This window comes from Mus musculus, chromosome 3 (assembly GCF_000001635.26).
Source record: "Mus musculus strain C57BL/6J chromosome 3, GRCm38.p6 C57BL/6J".
Taxonomy (NCBI): Eukaryota; Metazoa; Chordata; class Mammalia; order Rodentia; family Muridae; genus Mus; species Mus musculus.
The window spans coordinates 36,042,602-36,055,985 of NC_000069.6; the positions used below are offsets into that span (position 1 = coordinate 36,042,602).

Below are 13,384 nucleotides of genomic sequence, written 5' to 3' on the forward strand. Positions count from 1 at the left end.
GGCCAACTGACTGAAAAAAAAGAGAGAAAGGGCCTAAATGAGCACCCAGAAATGAACAGGGAAACATTACAACAGACACCACAGAAATTCAGAGCCTTATATAGAAATATTTTATAAACCTTCATTCCACAAACCTGGAAAATCTAAAATAAATGACTTGTTTTCTAGGTTAAGCCAAGACATCAAAATTAAATAAAGAATTCAATAACTTAAAGAAGCCTATAACAAATGAGGAGATTGAAATAGCAGTAAAAAGCCTTCCAGCTAAGAAATGTTCAAGACTAGATGGATTCACAGCAGAAATCTACCAGGCATTCAAAGATCTACATCCAGTCCTTGTTATACCACTCAAAAAGAAGAAACAGAAGGAACACTCCCCAAATCCTTCTATGAAGCTAGTCTCACTCTCATACAGAAATCATGCAAAGATACAAAAAATAAAGAAAGGAGAGAGAGAGAGAGAGAGAGAGAGAGAGAGAGAGAGAGAGAGAGAGAGAGACAGAGACAGAGAGAGACAGAGAGACAGAGAGAGAGAGAGAGAGACTACTATCGGCCAATATCCCCGATGTGCATAGACTCAAAATTATTCAATAAAAATCCTTGCATATAGAGTAATAGAATATCAAAAAATTATACACCAGGAATAAGTCAGCTTTATCCCTGAAATGCATGTATGGTTTGTCATAGATATCCAAGTGAATAAATGCAATAAACCATATAAGTTAACAGTTACAAAAATCACATGATCACCTCAATAGATTCAGCAAAAACCTTTGACAAAATCCAACATGCCATCATCATAAAAGTCTTAAAGGATGTAGGGTTAGAGGGCACATACACAATAAATGCTACATATGAGAAGTACACACTCAATATCATCATAAACGGAGATAAGTTTGAAGCAACCCAAGTGCACTCAGGAATGAGTCAGATATGCTCTATCTCACTCCCGTTCAACTGTGTTCCTGAAGTACTAGCTGGAGCAATAAGGTAAGAGAGGGAAATTAAAGGAATATCAACAGAGGAAGAAGACATCAAACTATCCCTAGTTGCAGATGATACTGTACGCTAGAGATTCCAAGATTCTAGGACCGATAAACAAATTCAGCAATGTGACATGATACAGAATCAGCTGGCACAAATCAAGAGCTTTTCTATACATCAACAACAAACACACAAAGAAGGAGATCGTGGACACACACATTGAATGGTGAGTTGGTGGGTGGGTGGACTGGGTCTGGAAGAGCTACTTGCAGTTCCATGTGAGACTCAACACCATGCCAGGAGTTGCAATGGTACGGTGGCTGATTGGCAGGCAGGGAGGCAGAAGTGAGTCCGGGACCACCTGATGGGAGTTCTGGACCAGACCCCTTCCCCGAGGAACACTTGTTTTCACACTTCCGGAAGCCTGGATTGTTAAGCTCTGCTTGCCGACAGCACCCTATGTTTTTGTTTTTCATCTTACTGCTGCATACTCCTTGGCATTCCTCCCATAAATCAGCTCAACAGGCCTACCACACACACCATTAATTTTACACAATTCCCCTAAATCTTGTTACTGACTTTCTGTGTTAGTTACTTTTCTCCCTTGCTGTGATAAAAGCAAACTAAGGATGGACTCACAGCCCTGGCTGGTGTCCAGTTCAGCAAGTCAGGGAAACCATGGTGGTGGGCTTTGAGGAAGCTGGCCACTTGGCATTCATAGTCAGGAAGAATAGGGATGGCATGTTAGCCTTGAGTCCATTTCCTCCTTTTCATTTGGTTCAGAACTCCAGCCAGTGGAAAGCTGCTGTTCACTTTCAAGTTGTATCTTCCAACCTTGACTAACACAATCCAGGTATGACCTCACAGATAAGTCCAGAGACTGTGAAGTTTAATATTGTCAACTTGATATAGTCTAGACTCACCTGGGATGGGCTTCTGAGCATGCCTGTTGGGGTTATCTTGGTTACATACATTGGTGTGGGAAGATCCATCTTGACTGTGGGCAGGACAATTTCCTGGGCAAGTCAGCCAGGTTTGTATAAAATGAAGAAAGCAAGCTGAGTGCATATTCATTGCCCTCTGTGTCTTGACTGTACATGCACTCTGACCAGATCTCTCAGGCTCCTGCTGCTGTGATTTCCCTGTCAGGATGGAACATGTCCAGGAACTGTGAGCCAAGCAAATGCTGTCTCTGTTAACTTGATTGCAAAATAGTTTTATCCCAGCAAAAGAAAAGGAAGAAGAGGAAGAGGAGGAAGAGGAAAAGAAGGAGGAGGAGGAGGAGGAGGAGGAGGAGGAGGAGAAGAAGAAGAAGAAGAAGAAGAAGAAGAAGAAGAAGAAGAAGAAGAAGAAGAAGAAGAAGAAGAAGAAGAGAAAAATGAAAGAGAGAGAAAGAGAAAAAGAGAGAAAGAAGGAAAGAAAGGAAACAGAATTCGCCAGGGAGAAGAGGAGCATTGTTGTGATAAATCTGACCATGCCATGTGTTTTTCAGACCTTTAGATCTGGTTTGCAGGAGAAATAACCAAAAGTTTGAAACTGGTGGTCAGAAAAAAAACCATGAACGCTGTCAGCAGGATTTACCCAGCCATTTCAGTGGGAGCTGGGTAACAATGCTGATAGAAATGTAGACAGTTGTTGGGTCTTGGCACTTGAGGTTTCAGAGCCGAATAAGAATTCCTCAGAAACTGGGTCAGAGGCCATTTGTGCAATATTTTGGTTTATTCTGCCTGTGTTTTAAGGACCTAAGTCAAGATGAACTTAATGAGATAGGACTAACTTACTTGGCAGAGACGCAAGCCTTTAATTCCAGCACTTGGGAGGCAGAGGCAGAGGCGAATTTCTGAGTTTGAGGCCAGCCTGGTCTACAGAGTGAGTTCCAGGACAGCCAGGGCTACACAGAGAAACCCTGTCTTAAAAAACAAACAAACAAACAAACAAACAAACAAACAATTCAAGAAAGGAGGGTATTCAAGTCGATGCTGAGAAAACAGCTGTAATTGTTGAAGAGATCAGCACCACCAAAGAGAAAGAAACTCCCTGTGCTACAATGAGACAACAGGAAAGATGTCCTGAGGGCAAAATCACACTCTTTGGAGGCTCCATCTCCTGCTGATCCAAGTTCATTTAAAGACAGAACACCTATGCAGAAGAAATTCCCTGATCCTTCAAAGCATCTGCCTAGGAAAGTGTATTCCCAGAGTTAGCATACAGATGCTGTGCACTGTATATGAGAAAGCACTGCATCTCAAGCAGGGCAGCAGCATTCCTGTGGTGCTGATTTTCCAGACATGAAAGATAAAGAATTGAGGGGTTCATCAGGTCCAGAGAGCAGTGGAGGCCATCTTGGTGGGAACCAGAAAAGAATGCTGATAGAAAGGTAGACAGTGTCATCCTGGCTCTCTAGGTTTCAGACTGGAATAAGGACTTGCTCAGAGACTGGGTCAGGAGCAATTAGTATGCTATTGTTTGAGCTAACACCCTGTGACTACTGTGTATGATTCTGTTCAGAGGGAACCAGTAGACGTCAACCCAAAGGCTAAGTATGTTATTGGACTCCATCTGTGGCCTATCGCAGATACTTCTCTGCTTTCCACAATCTGACTACTTAATGTCCCCACCAATGTATTTTTAAAATACCTTAATTTATGATTTTCTCTTTTCTTGTACTATAAAAAGTCCATGAAAGTGTGACCATGTTGATATTTGGGCCATGGCTACTTACATCTGACTCCAGAATAAACTATTATTCTCCTTGAAGTGACTGCTGACTTTTTGTGCCGATGCCTAACATTTCATGTTCCACAGACCACAAGTGCTGCTGTTGCTAATGCTGTTTCTTCTTAGTCTTTTTCCCCTTCTTCTCCCCTCTTCTCCTCCACCCGCCCAACTCCACCTTCCTTCTCTACCCCTTCTTCTTCAGTGTTTCCCCATGTATCCCAGACTGCCTTCGGCCTTGGATTTTCCTCTGCCCTGCAAGGACTGGGATTGCACACACTACTGTAACCCCTGGGTGTAGCACTGGGGATAAAATCCAGGACCCCCCACCCCCACTAGCCAAAGTCTCTACCACTAAGCTGTCCCTGTAACTGCCAGGCATTTTAGAAAGGGAGCTGACGTCATACCTTACATTGCAGAGTTCTTGTCCTTGTTGGAGTTGTTCACGTGCTGCGTCTGCAAGCTTCTTACGGAGTCCGTTGACTTCATTCTCCACTGTTTGAAGTTTCTCTAGAAGTACTTTGCAGTGACCAGTTTTCAGTTGTATTAACCTTTTATATGAATGAATTGCATTCTGGATTTTTAATAGGCTACCAGAATCTGAACCAGGGAGAAAGCAATGTGGGAATAAAATACAGGAGTACATTTTATATATGAATGACTGCATGTTTTCTCATTCCTCCATCCCAATGCTGGACAGATAGAAGGTATATAAAGGACATGAGGCCGCTGGGGGAGGAAAATCGAGTTTGCATCCACATAGCACAGTAAGATAACTATGCTTAGCATTACTCGGTATCTTAAAACAGCTAGGAGAGACAATTCTCAATGTCCTCACAGGAAAGAAATGACAGACATTTGAGGCTATAGATCTATAAAAGCTATGTCTTGGTAATTATACATACAGTGCACATGTACTGAAATGCTATGCTGAGTCCCATAGGTGCAAGTAAAGATACATTCCTATGTGTTAGCTAAAATAAAATGTTATTTCACAAAGTGAATATTATTTTATCAAAATACCTGAAACACAAATAAAACTTCTACAATATAGAAATATCCACTACATGAAATATATGTATGTATATATATATATATATATATATATATATCACATATACAATGCACAAAGACATGGAAATATTAATGACATGAAAATATAAAATGTTACCCATGAAAATAAATGCAAACTATTGCTTAGTAGTTTGAAGATTTACTAAGATGTTAATGCTCAAAAGTCTAATAGTTAGCAGGGCCACAAACTTTAGTTTTTAATTGGCAAGCTGATTTTAAAATTTGCATCTACATCAATGGCTAGGTATTTAAGGAGTATATTCAAAGGTTTATGTTTAATCTTTACCACTATACAAAAGCAAACACAAATAAAGCAGACCTACCAAAAATCATATGGAAATGCATAAGATATAAACTACAAAAATTACCCTGAAAAAATAGCAAGAACAGGGATTGGTTTAAAATATAACAGATATATAGTAATCAAAACAGTGTGGCACTAATATAAAGAAAGCCAAATAAATCAGTGAAGAGCAACATAATCTATAGGGACAGACTCAAAGGAAGGGACCTTAGATGAAATGCCCAAAAGTAGGGAGAGGGAACTCATAGAGCCCACCTCCAGCAGGAAGACAGGGCATCAAGTGAGGGAAGGGGTTGCCATCCCACAGTCACATCTCTGACCCATAATTGTTCCTGTCTGAAAGAACTCCAGAGATGGAAATGGAGAGGAGCCTGAGGAAAAGAAGGTCCAGTGACAGGCCCAAAGTGGGATTCAGCTCAAGGGAGGTCCCAAAGCCTTACACTATTACTGGGGCTATAGAGCACTCACAAAAAGGGACCTAGAATGACCAGGAAAGATCCTGACAGAATGTAAAAGGTCACAGAAGCCCTGAAATTGGCAAGATAGATGTCACTGTTAGCAGAACTAGCTTCACTGATTTAGAAAAATAGAGGTGCACAATGCTCTGGCCACTCCTTGAACCTGTGTGTCTGCCAATGTTTTGACCGCTCCTTGAAACCATGTGTGTGCCCACTGATGAAGCCCATTGCCAGGTGTTTGTGATATTGGTTGCTGAGAAAGAGTCAGAAAATCCCCCAGCAACCACAGCCGGGCCAATCCAGAGTTGCTACACCTGCACCAGACTCTTTCCTTGTACCCCTCCCATACCCATTTCTTGAGAAATCATTTTAGAATAGACATTGTTTAGATCTGGAAATCCCCTACTCCCCCTTTTCCATCACCCCCTGAGGGCCTATAAAAACTGGGACCTCTTTCCCCTCGAGGTTGACTCCTCTACCCCTGTGTGGGATATGAGTTGTCCCCAGAGCTCTGGCTTTCCCCGAATAAAGCCTCATGTGGTTTGCATCAAGCTTGGTCTATCATGAGTTCTTGGGTGTCCGCTATTGTCCTGAGGCCTGAGCGAGGGACTCCTCTCAGAGTCTTTCAACTGCACTCCAGAAGACCCAACAAGCTGTGGAAAGAGTCAGATGCAGATTATTTGCACCCAACCAAAGGACAGAAGCCTCTAACCCCTGTGGTTGAATTAGGGAAAGGCCGGAAGAAGCTGAGGAAGAGGGTGATCCTGTAGGAGGACCAGCAGTCTCAATTATTCTGGACCCCCAAGATCTCTCAGACACTGGGCCACCAACCAGGCAGCATACACCAGCTGATAGGAGGCCCCCAGAACATATACAGCAGAGGACTTCCAGGTCTGGGTTCAGCCAGAGAAGATGCACCTAACCCTCAAGAGAGTGGAGGCCCCAGGGAGTTTAGAGGTCAGGTAGGGTGGGTGGTAGGAGGGTAGGGACATCCTCATGGAGACAGGAGGGTGGTAAGGAGGTATGGAATGTGAAACAGTCAGAGGGTGTTAAAAAAATCTGTAGTGTAAAAAAAAAGACAAAAGATAAATAAAAAATTAGTTACTTTGGAAGGGCACAGTGAGTGCACTGGGGAGAAAGGATAGATTTCACAATGTGTGGATCAAGAACAACTGCATGTTGCAACCACAAGATGAACTTGGCCTATATCCTAAACTGCAAATAAACTCGACATGGACCTAAATTATAAGACTTCTAAATGAAGATTTATTAGGTATTCTCCTGAGTCAAAATCCATAACTGAACCAAATCTAAATTGGGTTTTATAAAAATTTAAACTCTTGTTCTACATTGTTAAGGTTAAAGGATGTAGTTTAATGTTAGAATGCTTGCCTATCATGTGTGGGTCCCTGAGTTCATTCTCTGGCACAAAAGAAAAGGCAGTACTTAAGGAAGATAGTCTCAAGAGACTACATAGACAACCCTAAAACTGGAGTGGGGGAAAGTCCTATCAAAAGGCACAGCTGATAAAGGGATGGTGTCTGGGACATAGATAACAAAGGGAAACATCAAGCAGACCATCTTACTTTTACTTGGCAAAAGAACTGGGGATGGCCATTTGCAAAGAAAACAACAAATATAAATAAGCACATAGTGAAAGGTTGAGCATTATCAATGATTTATGTTGCACATGTTACAACATGTGGAAAACTAAAAATGTTACCTGACAGTGTCTGTGCTTGTGAAAGAAGGGAATGGAACATGATCCAAACACGGAAATACTTTTGTGATCTCACAAATGATTATAAAGTGGGAATGGAAAGAGTGTTCTGAGTGGTAGATATCTTACTGTCTTGATATGTTGACTAAATATGTCTAACATGTATGTCAAAACTTTTTAAATGGTACACATTGCACATGTGCAGTTCATTGTATTAAAAAGAACTCAGTAAAACTATAGAAATCAAAGACCCCATTACAAGGACAAGCTTCTAAGGCAGAGGATGGACAATGGGCACGCAGACAGATAGTATAAATGAAAGCAGAACAATAGCTGGTCTTAAGCAAGGTGTCAACATGATCGTATCTTAATTGTTAACAATACATGGTTAGGGTTGTGAAGGAAGCCGTGGTCTCAAGAGATGGGTGAGGTTATCAGAGAAACTATTCTAGGGCATTCCAAGGTATTCCAAGCATACAAGATAGAGACAAAGATAACCTTATCTAATCATAGTAAACAAGAGAGAAACAGTGGCTTTAAGAAGCCAGGGTGTGCCACCCACACTGAAGAAATTACAGTAGGAATAAAATTTATGGCTAATAGTGTATGGTTCTCTTTCTTCTTAAGTGTATAGCATGTCTCTGACATGGCGGCACCAAGCCACGTCGGTGCTCTGGGGTGCAGTGCTAAGCAGTGTGCAGAGCTGCTGCTGATCTACCCACGGTAGAATTACCTTTGCATTCCAGGCTGAGACGTTCAATGAGCCTCAGTATAGCTTCATAATTAGGGCAGGGAGGCCTGCCATACTCTGAGGCTGTCTCCGATGACTGAGTTAAGTCACCAACATCTTCCATAGCAGGCAGGCTTTCTGTTTCTCCTTTAAAATAAGTCATATCAATTCAAAGTGTACTTTAATATCGTTTACCACATGCCATCTGTACCAAAGCAGCCAATGCCAATCATTTTATACAATTACAACTACAGGGATTTCTGAAAAGAACTGATGTTTCATCAGAAGGGAACTACCCATGAACCAATATTTCTAGGTTTTCGTTGACATAACAATGGATTCTCTATTTTCAATTTAACTTTTATAATGTACCTTTTAATATTATGGTACTAGTGTATATTAGTCATACAAAATAAGAGTTCATTATGATATCCATACATGCATATATGCATATTAATCATATCTATCTATTCTATACTTTAAAAAATGATTTATTTACTTGTGTATTTTACATGTACAAGTGTTTTGCCTTCACCCACACCAGAAGAAATTAGATCCCATTTCAGATGATTGTGTCCACCATGTGTTTGCTCAGGACCTCTGCAAGGACAGTCAAGTTATCTTAACTACTGAGTCATCTCTACACTCCTTTATCCTCTCTCCAATTTCCTCTCTCCCTTCAACATTCCCGGAAGCTTCTGTTTATTTTAAAGTGCATCATTTTGCATTTTATAATGATTTTTTTGTTTGTTTTTTTGAGACAGGGTCTCTCTCTATAGCCCTGGCTGTCCTGGAACTCACTCTGTAGACCAGGCTGGCCTTGAGCTCAGAAATCCGCCTGCCTCTGCCTCCTGAGTGCTGGAATTAATGGCGTGTGCCACCACCACGCAGCTGCATTTTATAATGTTTTTAATGAAATATTATTTTGTTTAGTTTTATAGCAGCTTACATCATTGTCCTGAGTGTTGCCCTTTGGCATTTTAAAACCATTAAAATCCTTTTAAGACAGATAATAAATCTTTAAAATACATAAAAGTATCTGTACCTGTTGTCATCTCTGTATAAAATATTATTTATCTTGTTCATAGAGTTTGCAAACTACTTACAAGTCATTTTATACAAGAATGATTTTGTTATTTGTCCCAGAGATAGTATTTACAAACTACCAAAAACCAATGCCACAGTGTGACATACCTGTCATAGAAAGGGACGTTAAGGGGCAAAGGCTATGATTACTAATAATGTATCAATTAAATTTAGATCAAACTTCACTCTGAGCAAGAGGAAAACAGTTACTTTATTAAATAGGCACACACCAGGTATTCTGTTGTTATTGCCACTTTTTATAAAATAAGTTTTTATGAGAATTAAATTCAATTTGGGAAAATATTACTTAAATCCTTCTTTGGGAAAAACCTATTCTCAATTGATAGGCATTAGCTTTCTTGGGACCTACTATGTAATTACCATTTGTTATTCTAAGCACTGGTCATTTGTTGAATTCATTTCAGTCCTCACAGAATTGTGAGGTAGGTTACACATTAGTTATATAATGAAGAAATTAATTAGAAAAATTCCTGGGTTCCTGGGCTAGCAAGATGGCTTAGCACTCACCCACTTCTTGCCAAACTTGAGGACCTGAGCTAAATCCCTAGGACCCACAGGGTGGAAGTGGATGCCTGATTCCATAAGCCGTCCTCTGTCCTCCACACATGTGACAAGTGTTGTGTGTCCCCATCAATGTAATAAAAATTTTAAAGAGAAAGCCCCAATCACTTACCCAAGCCATGCAGCAGATCAGTGGCTAAACTCAGAGAATTTCTGACTCCAGAGCATGTGTTGTGAATGTACTATCTCCAATTGTGTTTAAGTCATATATTGGCAGATGAATCCATATTATCACCCATATCTTGTTAAAATAGATAACTTCTGAATCCTGTAAATATTTGTGTATGTGTCGTGCGCCCACGCATGACGGCGTGTATGCATCTTTCACCTGTAAGTAGCCTGGCCACCACATTAATCGGAAAACCCAGCGTTGGTCCCCAGAAAGAACAACAAGTGCTGTTAACCACCACATCATTCTTTAGCCACCTTAATTATTTTTAAATTTTACATGTGTTCGAGATCTACGTGCGTGCTTGGTGGTCGGGGGGAGATCATAAGAGGGCATTGTGTCCACTGGAACCGGAGTTACAGGAAGTTGCCAGCCGAGATGAGATGAGAATGCTGGGAACCAATCCCCCACCCCCACCCCTCTCCCAGTCCAGTCCCAAATGCTCCCAACTGGCAACCTCGCTGCACCTTCTACCTTATTTTTAAATACAGAGATTTTCTTGAACCTGGAGTGCACCGTTTGTCTAGTCTTAGTCCTGGAAACCCTCCTACCTGTGTGTTTTACAGTGCTGGTCTTTCATGAGTGTTGGGGACCCAATCTCAGGTCTAATGCTGGCAAGCACTTTGCCACTGAGTAATATCCTCACCCCCAAATCTTGAAAATATTTTTAAAAATAAAATGAAAATAAACCTAGGTAATTTGTGGAAGCTCACTTCTTTTTCCAAAGGCAATTCCTCAATGGACATGTATTTAGCCGCTTACTCACGAATCTACAAACATGCATCGTACAATTCAAGTTAGTGACACCATCGGTGCTTTGAATCTCATGGTCTATAATTGGCTATATTTTACTTTTTATTACATATAAACCATCCCTTTCCCTGGAATATAAACAATAATCAAGCTGATACACTTGGATTTTGGAGTGACTTGTAAAATCGCAACTTTGAATTCATATCAGCGAACTTTATAAGTTTTTCTAAGACCGTATAGCAGCCCTTATTTCTCACCTCTTCACCGAAAATACAAGAGACCACAGTGGTCTTTAGCCATGTTCTCTTTTCAGGAGGCTCAACCGTCCCGTGGTGGCCTTGTGGGAATTATGGCTAGGCGCAGAGACCTCTGGGAGTCTTGAGCTGCGTGCGTTCTGTGGTCTTTGGTAGTCGCTGCACCCTGTGTTGCAAGGGGATCAAATATAGCAAGTTTGTAAAAGTTCTTCAGTATTTTCCTTGTTAGTACAAATATTCACTGCATGGGAACATTACTTCTATATCTACTTGAGCTTTGTTGATAAACTGTTGGATTTTTTCAAAGCACCAAGTGACATGCTTATCTTTTTGCTAGTTTCTTAATGTGATTTTTAACAATTACAAAATAATTGAAAGAATTCCATATATTAGCAATAAATCTAAAAATCAGCAAAAGAATACAGAAATGTAAAAACAAGAAACTGGGCCGGGCGGTGGTGGCGCATGCCTTTAATCCCAGCACTTGGGAGGCAGAGACAGGCGGATTTCTGAGTTCGAGGCCACCCTGGTCTATAAAGTGAGTTCCAGGACAGCCAGGGCTATACAGAGAAACCCTGTCTCGGAAAAAACCAAAACCAAACAAACAAAACAAAATAACACAACAACAACAAAACCACAAGAAACTGCAACAGTACATATTCTGAAGAAACAGTAGGTCTTAAGGAAAGCAGGGAGAAAGTTTTGAAAAACTCTAGAGTTAAATGAAAAAGAACACAGAAGTAGACACAGAAAAATCAGTTCTAAGTGAAAAGCTCATAGCTATGTTTGCCCACATGGAAAAGTATCAAAGAAGTCTTTAATAATTTAATGTACCTCCAGTCTTAGAAACACAAGACAACTCTTAAAAGGTGGAAGGAAGAGAATCAGGTGTTCAAGGCTAACCTCTTCTTGATTACATGGTGATTTTAAAGCTAACCTGAGCTACATGAGAGGCTGTATCAAAAAGCAACAATAAGAAGACAAACAAAAGGAGGGAAAGTAAAACAAACAAAACCACTGGAAAGAAAGTAGTGAAGCTTAGGGCAGAGATGAAGGAGGTGGAGAGAATAGTATCAAAGTGTCAATGAAACAGTTTCTGCTCTGTGACACTGACAGCATAGAGACATGCTTTCTCTAACTTACCAAAGGAGACAAAGAAGATCTGTTAATAAAGTTAGATATGGAACCGGAGACCCCACAATACATACTAACGAAATCCAGAGTTTTGTTTTCTTTTTTTGTTTGTTAGTTTGGTTGGTTTTGTTTTGTTTTTAACTTGATAGATACAAGCTAGAGTTATTTGAGTAGAGGGAGTCAGAATTGAGAAAATGCCTTCAGATAATAGGTCTGTAATCACGTTTGTGTAGCATTTTCTTAACGAGTGATTGATGTGGGTGGTCCCAGCTGATGATGGGTGGTGTTCCCCCAACCCCAAGGGCCTGTGGTCCTGGACAGTGTAAGAAAGCAGACTGAGCAAGCAGCTAAGCAATGTTCGTTCATGGCCTTGGCATCATCAGCTCCAGCCTGGAGGTTCCTGCCTTCACTTACCATCCTGACTTCCCTGGGAGACGGACTACAAGACTTAAGTTGAAATAAGCCCCTTCTCCCAAGTTGCTCTTCGTCATGACATTTTATCACAGCAGCAGAAACCCGCACTGAGCATTTAGTCTCTTTAACATGTACAATATCTCTAAAAAGCAAACGGCTCTCTTTTTTGTGATATTATCAGTGCTATATTATAAATTGTTTCCTTCATTAAATTTATTCCACGTTTTTTCTTATAGTTAATTTTAATTGAAAGCATTTTCATATGTGTTCTAGTCATTTACCTTTCCCCAGTTCATGGGGCCTGTCCTGGAGAGTGTACGACATATTACTATCAAATCTCTGAAGAAACTGACTTTCCCTTTCAGAGCAGCCATTGACTGCAAATAGCTTCTTTGTGCCCACTTCTCTGTCTGTGCGCTGTGGCTTTGTCTGGCTTAGGCTTGTGCAGGTCTTAGGTGTTCTGTCTCAATGTATGTGCATTCCTATGTGCATCGGTCCTGGCACCTGTTGACCACCTCTGGCTCTTACAGTCTTTCCACTGCCTCTTACACATAGATCCCTGAGCCCTGAGGGGAGGGGTTTGAGAAAGACATTGTATTCATGGCTGAGGCCTCCAAAGTCCCTCACTCTCTACATGTTGTCCAGTTGAGTATTTCTTTGCTAATTACTGTCTCTGTAAGATGTCCGCATTTCTCCTTTAGTAACAAGGTCTCGTTTAGTAGCATAGTGTCCTTTAGTTGCACCTTCAAGAACTATAAACATTACTCAGTAGAGGTGAAGTTTCCAGGTGAACACTAGTTAGATTTCTTCATGTTCAATAACTATGTGGTGTCTTCAGCAATAAGATCTTCCCACCATGTTGTGAAAGGAGATCACTAGCATTGGCAATACCCTGTGAAGTCTAAGGATCTTATTTGATAGCATATGATGTCTAGTTGGGATATTAACTTCCATTATAAGTTAATTTTCTTTAAACTCCTTTTGTGTGTGTATGTATTTTAGACAGC

The 13,384-nt window shown here is 40.7% G+C and overlaps 1 protein-coding gene across 1 annotated transcript in view; it reads right to left on the reverse strand.

Moving 5' to 3' along the window:
* Ccdc144b (coiled-coil domain containing 144B) overlaps positions 1-10,946 on the reverse strand; it is a 46,301-nt gene extending 35,355 nt beyond the window's left edge. The window contains exons 1-3 of the mRNA NM_178418.4: positions 10,833-10,946; positions 7,989-8,132; positions 4,107-4,299 (exon numbers count right to left, since the gene is read on the reverse strand). Coding sequence (NP_848505.2) covers positions 4,107-4,299; positions 7,989-8,109 — 314 coding nt within the window. The 5' untranslated portion in view covers positions 8,110-8,132; positions 10,833-10,946. The remainder of the gene's footprint in view (positions 1-4,106; positions 4,300-7,988; positions 8,133-10,832) is intronic.
* Positions 10,947-13,384: the final 2,438 nt, after the last annotated feature.